Raw genomic sequence first — 18,487 nt, forward strand, 5'->3', positions numbered from 1 at the left:
AACAGTGAAATCCGCTTAGACACAACAGTTACATTTATGACGGTCTCAGCATGATGTTGTGGATAGAAAATGGTACAGAAGAGAACTCAAAGGAAGAACTGGAATTAGTCTTGAGGCTAGCAAAGGAATGTGGAGCTAGACGCTCATAAATACACTAATTTCATCTGTATTCAGCAATGAAATATATGACTATATTACAGTGGATGTAGCAGTTTGCAAAAAAAAATGAAATGTTACCCACATTCATTCTCCTAGAGATTTAAAATAGATAGCTACATTACAGAACCACCACTGTAATTGCTACCTGTGCAGATGATGTTAGGAGAAAGGCAAAGGCTGAATGCGCTATGGAAGATTGAGATTATTTGCTGAACCCAACAAAATGTTAAGAATGTGTGTTAGGCAGAAGTTGACATTGCTGTTAACTCTTATTTGGTGTATGAAACAGAGGATGAACAACATTTTGTATGAGCATTTCACTAAAATGAGAAGGTTCAGTAACTCCAAATCTTTAGTAAGTAGCTTTAGCTGCTGAGTACAGACCCCCCTACACCACACCTCACTCCGAAACTGTGCTTAACAGACGAACATCTGCTTGTTTCCACAAAACAAAATGTTTAAGGCATTGTTCTAGTTTCCTTTCCACTGTCATTCCTAAGTGGGCCATAAATAAACCAGCAGCAATACTGCATTTCATGAATCTAATACAATGACTCATCTTGTGTTCATTCAACATAAAAAGATTGATGCAAGTCAATGTACAGAAAATTGATGTCCTGTTATTACTGTATCATCTACTTTCACACTGTCCTTGGGAAATAAAACTGAAACATACACATGATATGATTACCAACTTGCAGTAAATTCACACACTATTTAAAACCAAATGGAAAAACGATCAAAATACTTTCAATAGAAAAGGTCTTGAAAAATGTACCAGGCTATAGGATAAAGTACTTAAAATACTCATCAGAGGTAGCTATGAAGATTAGGGTAGCACCTGACAAGTCTGCCACACTAACACTCAGACACATCATACGATGGGATCTCCAAGGAGGTTCTATCTCAGAATGTAGATTCTTGCCTTTCTTGTTCATCCTCCTGCATTCACCTTGTTCGTGTCATCCTCCTGCATTAAGTTTCAGACAATTTGACTGCTGTCAGATTCTGACTTCTGGAGAATTCCACCGTCCTATTTCCCTCCAAGACTACCAAGGAACAGGCCTTGTCTTCTGGGTCCTCCCTCTCTATGAAATCTACCTACATCTCTATCTGATGCTTCTTATGTGTCCCTCAGGCATTACACTGAAACTTATTTAAGAAAACTTCCACTTTACTTGCAGGGCTCAGAACTGCAGAAATGAACAACCTGATGGCCGTCTTAATTCCAGCTTAGAAAATAGTTAGGTATACACATAACACAGTTGGCTCTCTGTAGAATCATGATGGCACCATAATATCACTTCCACTTTATGTGTAGAAGATTATTTTTGCTACTATAAAAAAGTGCCACTCCTATAAAAACCTACAGAAGCTTTATTTCCCCTAGTGTATCCAAAATATTATACTGATCACCATAGCAATAAGGTACATGCTAAGACAGCCTAAATTCTAGCGTAGTCTCAGTGCCTAGAGCCAGCTAATAGAGAACACTATGCACAGGGACTTTGGGTTGAGTTTAGGCTGTAAAGCCCCGTTTGAGATTTTCAAGTAGATAGAACTGCTCAAATGAGCAGGCTATGAGAGCACGTGGAAGATTTGCCCAGTAGTCTCCTAAATTCTGAATTAATATGTTAGTGAGAGTTTAAACAAAAATACAAGTTAAAAATGCCACCTTTTGTCCCATCCACACAGCCTTAGCTAACTTCTTTTTATTCCCTGTAGAACTGAAGGCTGGTTCTCTTACTGGGGACAAGAAATAGTATTTGAGAAGAAGACGGGGATCACAGTTGTCCCAAAGCCATATGTTCTTACATGATGTGAAAATGAGTCTCCAGTATGTTTCCAATTGTTTAGTTGTTCTTATAGCCCAACTGACTTCTCTATTGTACCATCCAAAATTTTCCTTTACCTCATTTCTCCCATCAGGCTGGGCTGATCACTAGGGAACTCAACTCAACCCATGTTCATTATCTCAACATGTAAGCCTGATACTTAATTCTTTCATACGTGAGAGTAACTTTCTGAGAACAGGGAACTATATGTAACAGAGAAACTGTGTCCCCCAAATAAATGAGTGGTATTTTGAAGACCCTCAAAGTCAGACTTGCAGCAGGTGTTTTCTGACCAAATGCTTCCCAAAGATAAATATGTCTTGAGACTTAGGTCTCATGGTGATACCTTTCTCCCCATTTTCCTTGTACTGGGTTCATGCCATGTTAGTTGAAAGGGATGACTTACTTGCAAACAGTACAGGCAAAGCAGCTTGGATGGTAAGTTTTTCCCAGAGCTGTCACTACTTCGCCTTCCACGAACTCCCCACAACCGTTGCAGCGGGTGCCATACATGCGCTGGTAATCCAAGGTGCAAAGATATTCCCCATTCTTAATGAAAAAGCCTCCTTGTGCCAAGTCACAGCCACACACTGGAAGAAAAAAAACCACAGAGATAGATTGGAAAAATATACCTACTAAGGATGTCAGTAACAGTCTATGCTGCTGACAAATGAGATGACCCTGGTGGTCTTGCTCCCTTCTATCAGATTTTTTGCTTTCTCCTCCTGTCACTACATGCCTTGACATCCCAGGAGATGGTTGGTATTCTCTGGCTACAAGAGAGCTGGTAATAAAGACTCTCCTTGGAGGAATCTACATAATCATAACTTTCACGTACTTGGTCCTCACCAAGACCTCAGTTACCTCGCATCATCCAGTTAATCATGTTAACAGTTATTTGTTCCAATGCAATCTTGTTTTCACTTCTGGGACTGGAGGTGAGCACAATAAAAGATATGATTCCATAAATAGTACAGATTTTACTATTTTACACACTAGCATACATTCTTCCTGCTACCACGTGCTTTAAGAAGCTTTCAAGGTGCTGATTCTTTTTGAAACAATGAATATTTTAGAAATGTTGTATGGTTTAGATTAACTCCTCCAGTCCTCAGATAACACTGAGCTGCCTCACCATCACTGCATCAATGCTTTTTGTTTTGCTTTAACAAGTATGATCTTTGAAATGTTCAGGGTGATTTTACAGTATTAATTTAGACATAAATACTGGGAGAGAGCTGCAGTGAAGAGACAATCAAGCACTAAAAATCGAGCCGCATTGCCACTATATACACTTCATGATATTGCAGCCAAACTATACAACAGTATATTGGACACTGAATAAAGCCAATAGGAAGAGTATTCCCCACCTGTATTCTGAACAAATTAATGTCCTAAGAACTACTATTACCTTTGAGTGTCTAATCTGCATTGGTCTTGTGTTAGTCCTTTATATACTATACTCCTTGTACTTCATGGATTTGATGAACAACTCTAATATTCGGATACAGACTTGAGGCCATGTACAACTTTATTGGGAAGAATAATTGTTATCAGTAAAAGGGTAAAGGACCAGTCAAGGATTTCTGTGACTTGGCAGTTTTTCCACTGTTAAATGCTTACTCACCCAAACCAAAACACATCACGAACAGGTGCCTGTTTTGCTTTAACAAAATATTCATAGTGCTACATTGGCATTTCTGGTCAACACAGGAGACAGAAAGCAATCCATCCTGTAACAGCCAACTCCTCTGAAGAGAAACTGGGAGATGGGAGACTGAATTTCATGCTTTGGCTTTAGCTTGGGTTGAACAAAGGACTTGAACCTACCTATTTAACACCCCACAGTAGCACCAAAAATACTACGTGCTTCAAGCAAGCTTTAAAAAGTCCTCTTTATTCACCTTGGTGAGAAAGCATACATAGCAATTCTTAAACAAATATATACATGGCTGCTCCCAGGCATTTTGGTTTCAGACATTCCTACTGCTCCTCTGTATATTGCTGTATCTGTGTAATTCAGTAAGAGAAACTACTCTTCACAGCAGTCTAGGATGCTAGCTTAACTCTTACTCTGCAAGCAATTCCATCTCATCCCTCTTCATAACATTCAAGTACATTCAGATCAAATATCAGAAATATCGAATATAAGAAATTCTGATTACTAAGGAAAAATAAATAAGCAGCATTCTAGGTGCCTGCAGTTACAGAGCCCTTGAAAAATTAAAATACGAAATACAGAAAGATTATCGGGGAACTGGGTTCAATGCATCTCTCTGCCACAAATTCCAAGCACGATATTGTGTACAACATTTGTTCTCTCCCCCATTATAATGGGCTAGTATCTTATTAACTATCTGCCTTGAAAATTAAAATTGCAAGGTGTTTGGGGCAGGGACTGCAAATCCTCTGTTTGCCTGTTGCCAAGCCCCGGAGGTCTAACGACTGTTACTGTAACAATAATTAATAGAATAACAATAAACAGAATGCACTAAAATGCAGCTTAGAATTAAAGCAGTATCAGTACTAGCATTTTTCTGGTTTCACATTTCTGCATAGAACAGTGTTAATATTCCATGTGCAAACAAATTACATTTCATGGTGGCATTAAATCCACAAGCAGCCAAAACCCAATTATCAGTGACTTTGGAGAATTACAGAGAAATATTGTTAAGGCTCTATTATAATGCTGCAAAATGCTCCAAGCTGGTTTTCAGGTATACCTCCAGAAAAAAAACCTCTTTCATTCTTCCGTTTTCTTCTCTTGATCTCCATTTTGTTTAAAATATTATTTTCAAACTAACAGTACAGTGTCATGTAACCATTAGGCAGAAAATACCGGGACCTCTACACCACATCATCTTAGAGTCTTCTGAAGCTGGGGACCATCTAGACATTCTCCACTGGAGGTCCAGAGGCAAAACCTAAGCCTACTTACAATAGGTTTGTTTTTCTAAGTTACCTTTGGTGGATCCTTACAATTAAATCACAGAGTAACTGAGAATTCTCCTTTAATGTCTAAAAGTTGTTAGGGATTACTTTAGTACTCAGACTGTTAGATCCTGTGGCGTTAGAGTGTATGAACTGGAATATTGTCATGAAGCGGTCAATACTAGATGCTTCAGAAGCTGCTAAATTTCATAAAGAGCTATGGAGTACTCACGTGTCTATGCAATTATTTACATTACAGTTTGTAATTTAGCTTGTAGCTTTAACGTCCAAGTCTATATATATTTCAGCTTCAAGCTGAAGGCACTCAGCATGCTGCTGGATCTGCCTCAGAAGCTGCATATATGAACTCTCTGGCTCTTTACTATGGTCCCCAGTTCTACCAATGAGTCACCTTTTGAAAAACTTCTTTAGTCATTATGGCTCTCTTTACCTGCCTAGGCAATGTGTCTAATAAGGTAGGATGATCAAAAGTAACTTTCAATGCTACCTCTGTTCTAGCTTCTTCTGAAAATCCAGCTTCAACATATCATACAGAGGTCTGTAGCAGATCATTGCTTGGAAAAAACACTAGAAACTTTGAATGAAAGGGTTCATGCACTTGCAATTATTAAGCTCTATCCCTTTTGCGTGGCCACAGGGATTCAAGCCTAGCGACAAAAATGGGTGATAAAATTATTTGGCAAGTCTTTTAAAGACAGTAATTACTATTATTAAAAAGAAGCTCCCTCTATTGCCCTGTTCTTTATGACGTTTCCTTTCTACCCAATCTCTTATTCTTTTTGTCAATAACTCAGAATGAGTTAAATTCTCTCATACTGGCAAGTCATGAATTCAGGCACAAGCAGAACTGCTTATGATGTGAACCACCAGCAGATTCATCATCTTTGGTGTACTCACAGCAAGAAGCACACATCAATCTGCAAGAATTAAAGACAAGTCCTGGCAACCCCACATTACAACGGATTTTTGCAGACAATTTAGCACATGTGTTCCTATCGCTAATCACAGCTTTAAGCTACATGAGCAAAACAAGGGTCACCCAGGCTGTTAACATCCACGGTTGGAAAAATGCTGTTCCAGCAGGCTGCTTTCACTTTGAGTCAGAGATCAAATCAGAAAGGATGAACATGACTGTATCCATACTTGGTGTACAATGTGGTTTACAAACAAGGAAGGGATCTAAACAGATTTTTTTTTTCTTTTTCCTTTTGCAGCTGTGCAGAAGTCATGGTTCTGACAACAAATCCCCTCAAGCATCAATATATTGCCTTAGCACACATATTTATGACCCCTGTAGAAATACCACAGAAGAGATGGACCAATTGGGATTGTTTTTATTAAAGACCATCTGCCCAGCACCATTCATGCCACAAACAGCAGACGCAATGAAGAGAAACCAGCTGTGATCACTACATACGTACAATAAATCCCAGTAGTGTGATCTAGGCAATTGCTGTGATACAAATATCATGTCATCAAAGAAAAACGAATACCAAAATGATGACAGCTAATAGCAAACATCAAATTATGTTCTTTTGTTTTTTCCTATGCTGATGGGAAAAACAACTTCAAAAGAATTAATTAGTGGAGCCAATAGCGATGCACAAATCATACCTGAGAAGGCAAAAAGCAAGAGGTATTCTGTAAACATCCATCACATGGAAATAAGTCTACAGGAGAATATTTCCCCAAGAACCCTTCCTGCTCAATATGATGGAAGACATTCTGTTTTACATGACCAGAACCCCCCCTTCTGAAACAGGAGACACTGGGGTGCATTTCTATTCCCTGAGGTACCACAAGCATAATGACAAAAAAAAAAAAAGAGCATTTTTCTTTAAATAAAAAAAGAAAACCATTATCTTCATCAGCTCCTGGAGGAACTCCCCCTTTTTCTCAGAGTCTGTATATCAAAGGATTTCATATTCCACACAGACCATCCTGTCTCTCTTGTGAATGGAATAAGCTGGAATACAGTCCTGCCTCCCACTGTATGGAAAACACAGACCCACAAGCTTTTTCTCACTTGAACTACTCTCTGGAGCTACTATTTTGCATCCTTGAAGCACAAAAAGATTGGAGATATCATTAGTGCTGCTGTCAGCTCTCAAAGCTACAGGGTCTGTGTATGCAAGCCTGGGCTATTACGACAAAAGGTAGCTGCTCAAGAGCAATCCAATTGCCTGTGATCTCCAAGGGCCTCGGATCATTCTTAAGCTGAGTCACTTCCGAGCTTTAAGTGAGATGATGAAAATGAAGAGATCAGGGTTTTTCAAAGTGAATGGAAGTAGGATTTGATCCTACTGAGCATTATGTAGGATTTCCACAGGGTTATTGTCAGTGAGAGTTGAAAAAACAGGCCCTTAGTAAAATAACTCCATGTTGAGGTTAAGTAAAAATTGTTTCAACACTGAAGAAACAAAACCACACAAGCAGACTCTATGAGCATGGGCTCTCAGTTTGCAGAAGTGAAGGCTATTCATTAATAAAAGTCTAATGATCTGCTTTGTCACCATGCATTAAATAAGGTGCAAATTCAATTTCCTGTTGGGGTTTTCTTTCTTTCTTGTATTTCTAAGCTACATAGAATAATGGTGCTGTTCTCATGCGGGGAAATATTCATACAACATTTATTTCTTAGGACATAATGGATTTCTTGTTTGAAGGCAGAAAGGAATTTGGCAATGGTTCAGTTTATCATCTCCATCTAAACAAATACACAGGAAAAATCTGTTTCTTTTTTTTGCCTAAGAGAGAGCTTAACAAATCCTGTATTGATAAAAGCAAGGTTCACGTTCTTATTAAAGTTTAAAGTTTCCACATTTCAAGTGAACTAAGTCTTTCTCTGCCTTTGTTTTATCCCTCTTATCAACAATTTTCTTGATGGCATAACCTCCAGTTCCTTACATCATTTAAAGAATGAATGTACTTCAAAGTATCATCAGAAGACCACATCAGAACAGTAAATCTCAGAAGCCATGCTGCAGCACTACTATTGCAGAAAGATTACAGGGCACCATTAAGAAATTGCATACAGCTTTTTGCAAAAGCTGCAACAGAAGTCCTGATATCTCCAGTGATAGGAGTGCCACAGGTTTTTTTTGCCATACACTGATGAAAGATGCATTTTGATTCAGGCTATTTGGAACTGTGTCCAGCATTCCCAGTGGTTCTGGAATCTCTTCGCATTTCAACAGATTGACTTTAGAAACAACCCTGGGAAGTCAAAAGAGCATTATATACATGGAACAAATACAGGTGATAAAGATCTGCTTCGTTATCTAGTCACCAGCTGGAAGAAAGGTTTAGCAGCTAAAAAACCTCCTGAGCAAGAGATGAGACTGCATTCCTCCCCTCTTCGCCTAAATTGCTCTGGGATCCCCATGAGAAGCATCCTCCAGCCTCCAAGCCAGGCCCTTCTCGTCTTCCCTTGAAAAACCCTGACCCTCCATTTCAAACATTCTGCCTGCATGACTACTGAGTGCCACTGTCTTTATAACACAAGTAATTCTCAGTGGGGTACTTGAGTGAAACCCCTAAGCATTTAATGCAAGCATTCACTCACCTGAAACCACTAGTGATGACTGAGTTTCAGATGAGCTCAGAATTTTAACTTAATCAACTTCCCAATCAACGCCATGACACTGCCTTTAGTCCTACAAGGTCAGTGTTCTTTGGTCTTCTTCTTAACACTGGAGATATAAACAATACTCCACAGGGGAAACTTTCCTGTCCGCACCTGACATGCATATATTTCAGTCTTTCCAGCAATCTAACAGACAATAGCTAGTACCTGAGCTCAACAGCAAGCAAACAACTGACATATATAATGTAGCAACGTGACAGCTTCCCAACTGAAATATCAATGTTTTGTGCACCAGGATGGAAACAATGGTAAGAATCATTCAACCCTGTAAAACACCTTTCACATTAAACTAGGCACTAGGTGGAGATCAAAGTCATTTACGGGTCTGTGGGAAATGAACCTTGAAGAAAATGCAATTGGTGGAAAAATGTCAAAGTTTAGCATGGGATAGCTTGGCTACAACTATCTAGATGAGAGAGATCTCTAAAAAGTTTATAAATATGCAAACCAAGGATGTAAGAATAGAACAAAAACAAATCTACCTCATTCATAGACTTGTGAAACAAGCCAGGCAAATGAAGGATACATTGACAACAAACCCAAGCAACTTTTCATATGCTCATAAGGATGCTCTGCCCCACTCATCAAGCACCTGTAGAGCATCCTGCTGGCCCTCTACTTTCAAAGGGATCCCATAGCTTGTTAAAATCTGACATGGCATCTGTCAGGATTCATCAATATCAGCCAAGTAGCGCAATTAATTTCATTTCCTGTCAAATGTTTGGTCACTGAAAGAGACCTCAGGCCCAACTAAACTAAGATCAGGTTCAACCAGTTGCCATTAATAGCATTGAACACCCAAGAGCAAAACAAGGATCCACTTCAGAATGGGATGAAACTGCTTGTGATTTTTTTCCTGTCAACATCTAAAGCAAAAATTAACAATTCAGTGTTTTATATGAAAAAAAGACCCAAATAAAATAGGACATTTCTATTGAAAACAAGTAGAAGAGCAGGAAAGGGTCAGAGGATGGGAGAACAGTGTGAGGTAGAATTATGGGTATAGTTTGAGCCCTAATGTCAAAGCCCACAATCACCTCACCCACCATGCCTCTTCAGCAGGGAGCAAGGGATCCTCAGGAATTCTTACAGAGACTGTTTTCCACAAGTGTTGAGGATGACTGGTGGTTTTCACTGCTAAGGGGTTGGATATAGTTTAAAATCTGCTGCACCCCTGAAACAGCCCAATACCATCCCAAAGGCTACTGCCACTAACGAGACAGAGCTCTCCCTGCTGCTTTTGGTTTATGGGAGGGTTAGGGTCATTTTGCAGGAAACCAGCCTATCTTACAGCAAACTTCCCAGGCCCTTACCTGAACCTGAAGTGAAATACCAATAGGAATCACTGCAAGAAAAAGAACAGGCTTCAAGATACAGCAGCTACGATATGCAAATACATAAATGGCAGTTACTCTCACAGCTGCAACTGGGGCTTGCTTTCATATCAAGCTACCTGAATGCATGAATTCACATCTGAATCCCATTTCCTGTCATGGGAGAAATTTTAACCTCTGTTAGCTTCCCAGGAACAGCAGAATCTCATTGCTCCCTGGGTTTTCTAAACTGTTCAAAGCTGATTTGCTGCCCTTAAACATGTTCTTGCTGTCCCTCATTAGGTCTCCCTGTGCACGCAGATAACAGTGTGCCCCCCTTTTTGCTTTTTCACTTGATTCGTGTACTAATCTCTTCACCAACAAGTATTTCTCTTTCATTTTCACCCTTAAAAATCTCAACTTACTCTTCCTTATTCCCTTTCATGGGACTTTCTACCACGGGTAAAGGATGCAGAGTTGTAATCCTTCAAGATCTTGAGTCAGATCCCCAAAGTCCTGATCATCCAAACCAGGACATTGTAACATTTCTGTCCTTTTTATTTGTATTCTGCTGTTAGAGCATTTCAGGTTCATATTTTCCAATGTTTTATATTTTAATGACTAGAAATGCCCTTTTCTTTAAATGAAAGCCGAGACAGGTTTAGGAAAAAAATGAAAATACAAACACTCTTGAGAAAAATCAAAAGATTTAATAATGTTAAAGGTGGTTTCAATAACCAAGCTGAAAAGGGGAGTTCACAAGCTGGCAAGCAGAACCATGGTGTATAGAGAATTACAAGCCTGGAGAGCTTTTATATAGAGAAGGCTCTTTGGTTCAGTGATTCAGAGCTTCGAGGGACCTCGTATAATTTCCCCATGCTCAGGAAGGAGCACATTCTATCCACCAGTTACATTACCATGTCCACAGATCAGTCTCTGTTTCAGAAGTATTTCTGGAAATGCAGAGATCTTTTCAAACACTGCACTGGATATCTACTACAAGAACGGCCTCATATTTAAACTTTCCATCCACTGACACCAAACTATTAATAGCACTAACTACCCAGCAGCCAGTCTGCAGCCTTCTCCAGCCGCCACTGAAGGAATCTGATGACAGATCAAAGGTCAAAGAACTAATGATTTAAAACACATTCCAGCCTGTTGATACAGTGTCTGCTTACATGACCCTAACTTCTTCCCAGTCCTTCAAGGAAGGAAGATCCAGTTCAAAGTCAAAGATTACAGAGTATCCCAAAATCTAAACTTAGGAACCCTCCCCCTTTCCCGTGAAGGTCACTGAACTACAGGTGATGCAGCCTTGCAAAAGTCATCACATAAAACAAACAGACCCATGCCTGGAAACTAAATGTACCACAAAGGATTCTGGAAGTACATATTGATGTGGGCTTTCATAAATAAGCTTGAAAGACATCTAACTCAAAAGAGGAAAATTAGCACATTTGTTCCATAATTAAGAAACTGCTTTATGCTGATTTATAATAATTTAATAGAAGCTAGAAGTTTCTTCTCCGTGGGATACTCTGGGTTTGTGGAATGCTTCCTGTATGCCAAGACTTGGCTTTGCCTTATAATTAGCAAGAATATTAGCTGGTAATTGCCTTTTGATATCTGATATTGCTACAGCATGTAAAACATTCATACACAGTGAAACATTTCCACCTGGCATAGCCTAATCAAGTTACAGACATTTATGCCACATAGTGAGGACTAGAAAACTTTAGGACACCATCCATATTCTCATGGCAGGATTGCTTATTTATGAGATTTTTTTTTTTTTTTTTAGGCTACCATATGGAAGCTAACTATGTTTTCCAATTTATATTTGACATCAAGAACAGGGACACTGTCTGCTATTTTAAATACTCCTACCACAAATACTACATTACCTTGTTAAGATAATGCAACCTATCTCTACGTGTACCAAAATCCAGCTATGTAAACTTTTACATTGTTACTATGAAAGTTTAAAGCTTGTTCTGTTAAGCAATACGCAGTATTGAAATCAGCATTTCCCTCTAACCCAGCAGATGAATCACAGGCTTAGTAATAAAGTCTTATTATAGCAATTTTGCTAGCCTCAAAGTTTCCTCTCCTAGTACATGCAATAGGGTAAAATGAACTATAATCAACTGACAATGATAGAAAATTATCATTTGTATCAGCTCACAATTTAAATTGAGATATTAAAATCTCTGCTCATGCACATTGTAATTTAGGGCCTGATCCCACACACATTTACATATGTAACAGACATTGCAGTGAAGAGTCTTCGTTCTTCCAGAAAAGTTATTCATGTACATAGATGCTTTACAAGAAAACCTTTTTACTTCTTTATAAGCTATTAATTCATTCTTGTTAATGTTAATGCTTATTAAAGACAAAAAGTAAAACAATGGGGTCTCCAGCTCAGCCTGTTCTTCCTCCAACTGCCTGATCTAACCCTCCCTCCTCTTAGCCTGCTGCTTCCATTGTGTGGTAACCATTAACGATTTGGTACGGTAAGAGTAGTGTCCTCCTGCTAAAATAGGAATTCAAACTCATTTATTACAACTGGAGATAATGCAGAATCCAATTTAACTTGCATTTGTAACACACAACAGTGTAATTCCTTAGCAAGGTAAGTGACTTTGTTATAAAACAGCCAAAGACAACTGCTCTGAATAGTGCTCCTGGAGCAGCACTCCTCAATGTCTCTTATCCTTCCCCTGTCCATCATTCCCCTGTTAACTCCAGCTCCGAGTCAGCTGCTGACTGCCTGAGATTCTTTGCCTATCAGGAAGCCAGCAGAGCTCACCTTCTGGGAGTCAGGCCACACCATTTTCAGCTCTTTGTTTTTTTATCAGCTCTTATCAGGAGCCACAAATAGAACTAGCCAGCCTTGCCAGGCAGATAGGACAAACAGGCTGTATACACTTGGTTCTCAACAGGCAGGGAGTAACAGCTAGCTGCATCTTATCGTGGGGGTATGGGAACACGTCAATCGGTGGAGGTTTTACTTGTCACCTTTGTCAGGAAGCTGTTACTCTGTTCTGAGAAAGATTCCAGAGATGGACAGAGCACCAAGCTACAGGGGAAGACGACTGTCTGATGACACATGAGCACGTCCTGAGCTGGCTGATGCAGCATGGAAGCTTAAGTCACCGTGCTCCTGCAGTGTGGCAGCCACCACTGACATGCATGCCAAGCAATCACAGAGTGCTTATGCATCTCTGACATTACCTAGGGAAGCAGGATTATGATCATATCAAATGCGCTTAATGGTATGATGTAAACACAAAGCTGAGAGCATGTAACAGGTTCCCGCTGAAACCCTGCTACTATACAACTAGCGTGACAGCTTTATGAGGAAACGGATTTTTTCCACATCTTCGCTAGCCTATCAGACTACGCCTATGGGTAAAAGTTTAAACATTTTCAGCAGGTATGACAGCAGTCAGACAAGTATGCACTTGTTCAAGTCTTTCACACTGTAGATGTATGAGTTGAAGTCTCAAGAGCAAACTTCAGTATACAGAAAGGAGAAAGCTGCATCTACAGGTGGCTTGGTTGTCTGATATGTTCTGGTCCCAGTATCAAGAGCTGCTTTCTCTGGCTAACAACATATTGTATAAGCTGAGGGGGTCTAACTCCACCTCCTGTAGAGTCGCAGTCATGTCAAATTAAAAGCCCATTAGACTAAGAGGAAAAAAATGCTTACTTGAACAGCTGTGTCCCGCTTGTATGAACCATATGGTCAGACAACATGCAATATAAGTAAATAACTGTATGTTTTAAACAAAAAGTGCATTCACTTAAATATGAGAGACCAACAATAAACAAGCACTGCAGCTCAGGTATAAGATTCAAAACAGGACGTGGAGCAACCGCCCATACACACCCCTTTCCTTTCTCTCAGTGAAAGACAAATGAACACAAAAAAGATGATACTTACTTACTGGCAAACCCAACTAATAAGGCACAGACTGAACGAACAGCAAGAGAAAAGTCTCTAAGATTCAGAACTGGCTCTCTCAGTTCAAACCGGGATGTGCAGATACTACAAACAGGCAGAAGCCACACTGTCACTCTCCTCTCCTGAACAGTAAGTGAACACATGCAACCAGTCACCTTCCACAAACTCAAAGCTTCCTTAACAAGCTAATGATAAAAATCATAGTTTCATTTCCATCAGAGAGAGGTATTTCTACAGCTCTCCTTTCTCTGGTGATCTTCCTGCAAGCAGTCATGAGGTCTCAATAATATTACAGAACATTAAACTGTCATCAGCTTGGAAATATCTCCATAAACAGAAGCCACAATGAGTTTAGATATTGCCCGGGGCGGGGGGGGGAGGGGAAGTATCCTAGTAATCCCAGCCTTGCAACAGAATAGTCAAAGCACAAAAGCAGCATATGAGTAAGTAACTAAAAAACAAGTGAAAGAAGAAATTGGACCCCGCAAAAATAGCAAGATTAATCTAGTGCATTCAGCAGGAGAACAATTCTAGAGCCCTGTTCCATCTGCCCCTTGCTTTATCAGGAGGTCCTAGCACGCTGTTTGCTGCCTGGCCTGAATTACCATTCTCCTTCACGACTCAAAGGGTCTCAGCTGGTCTGCTGCTGGAAATACCCTAATCCAGTGTCTTCTGTAAATTGAGACCACTATTCACTATGGGCAGAAACCGTAAAAGAAACAATTTGTTGCTGTGTTTTAACTGCTTAGGGATTATATAACATCAAGTACCGCTTGAAATACAGCAACTGTAATACAGAAAGACCTATGCATTACCCCAAGTGTTTCAGGAATACTGCAGATAGTGCTCCTCCCTGCCTTCCATGATGGGCTGATACCATTCCAGTTTGACACAGATGAAAGACATCAATATCCAGGAGAAAGTTAAATATTTTTTGAGCTAGCTCAAATTATCTAGCTGTATTTAACTAAAAACCACAGGTAACACAAACACAGAATTTCTTAGATTCTAGCCATTCATTTTTCAGCACGCAAATAACTCAAGTGACTTCTTAATAAACATTTAGTAACATAGGAAAACAAATATTTCTAATTTCTGCTATATCCCATCTATTTAGGAAGCAGAAGGACAGAGTTATAGCAATCACACTACTATACTATTCCACCCGCATTTGGAACATGAAAAATATAACTGAAACTCAGGGACCGGGCTTGAGGCACTTTTCAAAGTCTGGATCTGCAGTATATGTGCTAGATATGGACTTTCAGAAAAGATAACTTAGGTTTAAAGAAGTTAAAAACTCCATAGTATAGATTCCACTACTCTGCTTTAGTTACTCAGTTACTCTGATTTACTCCAGCACCTTTCTCCATGTTCGCCACCAGCTCCGCCACGTTCGCCTCAGGCCTGAAGCCCTTTCACCATATCTATCCTATGCTGTGCTAGGACTGAATGTGGCAGATGCTGGTTGTACAGGAGCAACCCTTCCCTTATTTCACATGGGCCTATACATTTCTCCATATTCTCACCCTCCATCTTACGTACTGCAGTGAGAGAGTTACTTAATTCAGCCAACTCTGTATTTGTTGCCCATTGAACAGAAACCGTACGAAGGAGTCAGGAATGCCTCCTGCTTCAGAACACCCATCTTCAAAGGCGATGACTTCACAAAGAGTAGTTTTACAATTATTTAATGCTTCGTTAAACCTCTCTTTTGTAAAAAAACACAGTGAGTCCCTGTCGTGGTCACAGCGGTCTCGGCAGCACGAGCAGGAGCCGCTGAGAGCCCCTCAGGTCTCCACTCTGAGGAGCAGGCAGGGCTCTCCCCTTTCCCAAGGCAGCTCCACAACCCAAAGCCTTAGAACCCCTCTGCAGAACTGGGGCTGGCGGGAGGCCTCTCCGGACGGGAGACAAAGCTCTGCAGTAACCCAGCTGCCTGCCATGCAGCTTCCTTACAGCTTTTAGGCAAATATAAATACAAATACAGAAATATAGAGACAGTTATAGCTGAAGGTGAGGTTCAGAGTGGAGGCCAAGTGAGGGGCAGGCCCAGAGAGTGGGGGAGGCTCACACAGTGGAGGTCCATAAGATTACGAGGCCCAGGCCAAAAAGATGGGGGAGGCACAGAGAATGGCGGCCCACAGAGGGGGAGGCCCAGTGAGAGGGGAGAGACTCGTACAGTGGAAGACCAAGGAGAGTGTGTGTGGGAGGCCCACTGGGGAGGGGCGGGGGGGAAGCAGAGCCCAAAAAGAGCAGGAGGCCTGAAAGTATTGGAAGCCAATAAAAATGGGAGGCGCACACAGCGGAGGCTTGTAGAGAGTCGGGACGGCCCAAAATTGTTGGAGGCCCCCCCAAAAATTGGGAGGCCCAGAGACTCAAAGCCCTCAAAGGCTGAGAACAAGTGAGTCAATGAAGCCCAGGGAGAGTGGAAGGCTGACAAGTGGAGCCCTCAGGTGAATGAGGCTCAAAAAAAGTGGAGGCCTCCATAAAAGTGGGAGTTAGTTCCAGAAAATGCCAGCCCATGGAGGGGGAGGCCCAGAGAGCCAGGGAGCCCCAAAAGCATGGGAGACAAAGTGAGGGGGAGCCGAAAAGGGAGGGAGGCTCACACAGGGAGGCCTGAAGCAGTGGGAGGCTCAGAGGATAAGCTCCCATGGAGGTAGAGACCTAGAGACTCAAGGAGGGCCATAGGGAGTGGGAGGCCCAAAGGAACGTCGGGCAGGCACAAAGGAGTGGGATGCCCAGAGAATCCCAGCCCATGGGAGGGGAGGCCCAGAGAGTGGAGACCCAGTGAGAGGCAGAGGCCCACACAGAGAAAGAGGAGGCCCAGCCCCACAGACTGATGGCCCAGCAAAAGGGAGGCCCGCAGCAAGTGTGTGTGCATATACGTATATACTTATACACACAAGTATATATAGATATGCACACATATGTGGGGTGTGGGTAGGTATGCATACTACTATTTCTTGAACTTAGGCAAAATCCAACCACAAGAAAAGCAAGTAAAGAAAATTTTTTGGCCATTCATCTTAAAAGCTCCAGCTCAGCTTTTTCCAAGGGTCAGGGTGTCAGCATGGCTGCTAGAGACATCCCTTGTCTCCTGCTCTTTTCTGTTCTGTAACGATCCTCTGCACTGCTCACTCACTGAAGGCACCTCTCCTAAAATGTGTGGCTAAGGCTCCCCCTCGTCCCAGCTCACACCTCTCAGTGAGCGCCCTGCATGTTTCTCTTGAATGCCATATCCATCAGGATTTTTTGGTGGGGTTTTCTGAATGCAGGTACTCACTGTCAGCAATCAATTCAATTAAAAGGAGCTTAACTTTCATAACTATCTCTAATGAAAAGCAGTGATTGCTATTAACAGTTTAAAAAATCCAGATTTATCCAAATCCTTGAAAAAGCACTTAGAACAAAAACTACAAAAGGACAGAATTTTCTTAAGTATTCTTATGCCATATTCCTTTTCACATCACACTATACAATCTAAACATACACACGCCCCATACATGGCAATAACAAGAAATACATACAGCACAACATTTGAAACCAACTCAACTATTTACACCGGATTTCTGAGTGGCTGCTAGGGCTATACTTTCTCTTCCTATGTTTTGTGACTCTCCATAAAGCACTTCATCTTGGATGTTTAGTGTTGTTCCATTGTTTCCCAAATAAACAGAAAAGAAATTCACCAAAGCAGCCAGAGTCTAATTATGGCCTAATTCACTATTTGGGAAATACATGAAACTGACTGTCTACATAGAACTGTATGAAGCAAATAAAATTGAAAATAATATTAAAGAGAGCTAAGGGGTTTTTTTCATCTCTTTCAGGTATAAATATCTATTGCGTAGTTTGCATTCAGTGGACAGCAGAAAAGAAAAAGAATGAACACATAAGTATTCAGAGCAGAATGGGCTATTTTGAGACTTCTAGTGGTGGCTAATTTATCACCCTCTGCCCCAATCAAATGTCTCATATAATCTCTCTTTTCAATTAAATTGTAGATGTTTGCATATTGAATTTGTTCTGTGTGGTGCCGATCGCCTTGCTGCTTTTACAGGTGCAATTCAGCCATTTCACCCCCCATTCTCTACCTTCCCCACCCACAAATCCTTCAGACACTGAGCAACGTGAATATCCTGTAACTGGCTGATCGCAGGAAGCGTGACCTCTCATCACTGGTTCAAGGTATATTTGCACAAATTGACTCATTTCTAACAGATGAATATCCAGGTCTTACCTTTGCAGGTGAAGCATTTGATGTGAAAGTGTCTGGCCTGAACACGGAGTACTTCACCTTTACATGGCTCCCCACATTTATGGCAGTGGATGACTGGCTTTTCAGAGGGGTGGTGAGGCTCCTGAGGATGGGCCACTGTAAAGCAAAAAAATATGATTTAAACCCAGACAAAAATAATATTTTCTCCTGTACATAAATCTGTGTTCTTGGACACTTTTCATCATGACACAAATGCATCTGTTCACATTTTATGCTCATCTAAAAAATCACCACCATTTTTTTTAAATACAGACTTTTCATAAACCAGTTGTTTAAGCCATTCACATCAACTACTACCTCTTTCCACTGAGGCTGCCATGGAAAGACAAG

The 18,487-nt window shown here is 40.8% G+C and overlaps 1 protein-coding gene across 2 annotated transcripts in view; it reads right to left on the reverse strand.

The window, feature by feature from the left end:
• The window catches only part of ABLIM1 (actin binding LIM protein 1), a 110,181-nt gene extending 91,933 nt beyond the window's left edge, over positions 1–18,248 (reverse strand). Inside the window, exons 1-2 of one of the 2 annotated variants that reach the window (XM_072869857.1) lie at positions 18,119–18,248; positions 2,401–2,584 (exon numbers count right to left, since the gene is read on the reverse strand). In XM_072869857.1, the coding sequence (XP_072725958.1) occupies positions 2,401–2,507 (107 nt within the window). In that variant the 5' untranslated portion in view covers positions 2,508–2,584; positions 18,119–18,248. The remainder of the gene's footprint in view (positions 1–2,400; positions 2,585–18,118) is intronic. The other variant, XM_072869856.1, reaches the window with a different exon arrangement.
• Between the last annotated feature and the right edge of the window lie 239 nt (positions 18,249–18,487).

This window comes from Ciconia boyciana, chromosome 8 (genome assembly GCF_034638445.1).
Source record: "Ciconia boyciana chromosome 8, ASM3463844v1, whole genome shotgun sequence".
NCBI lineage: Eukaryota > Metazoa > Chordata > Aves > Ciconiiformes > Ciconiidae > Ciconia > Ciconia boyciana.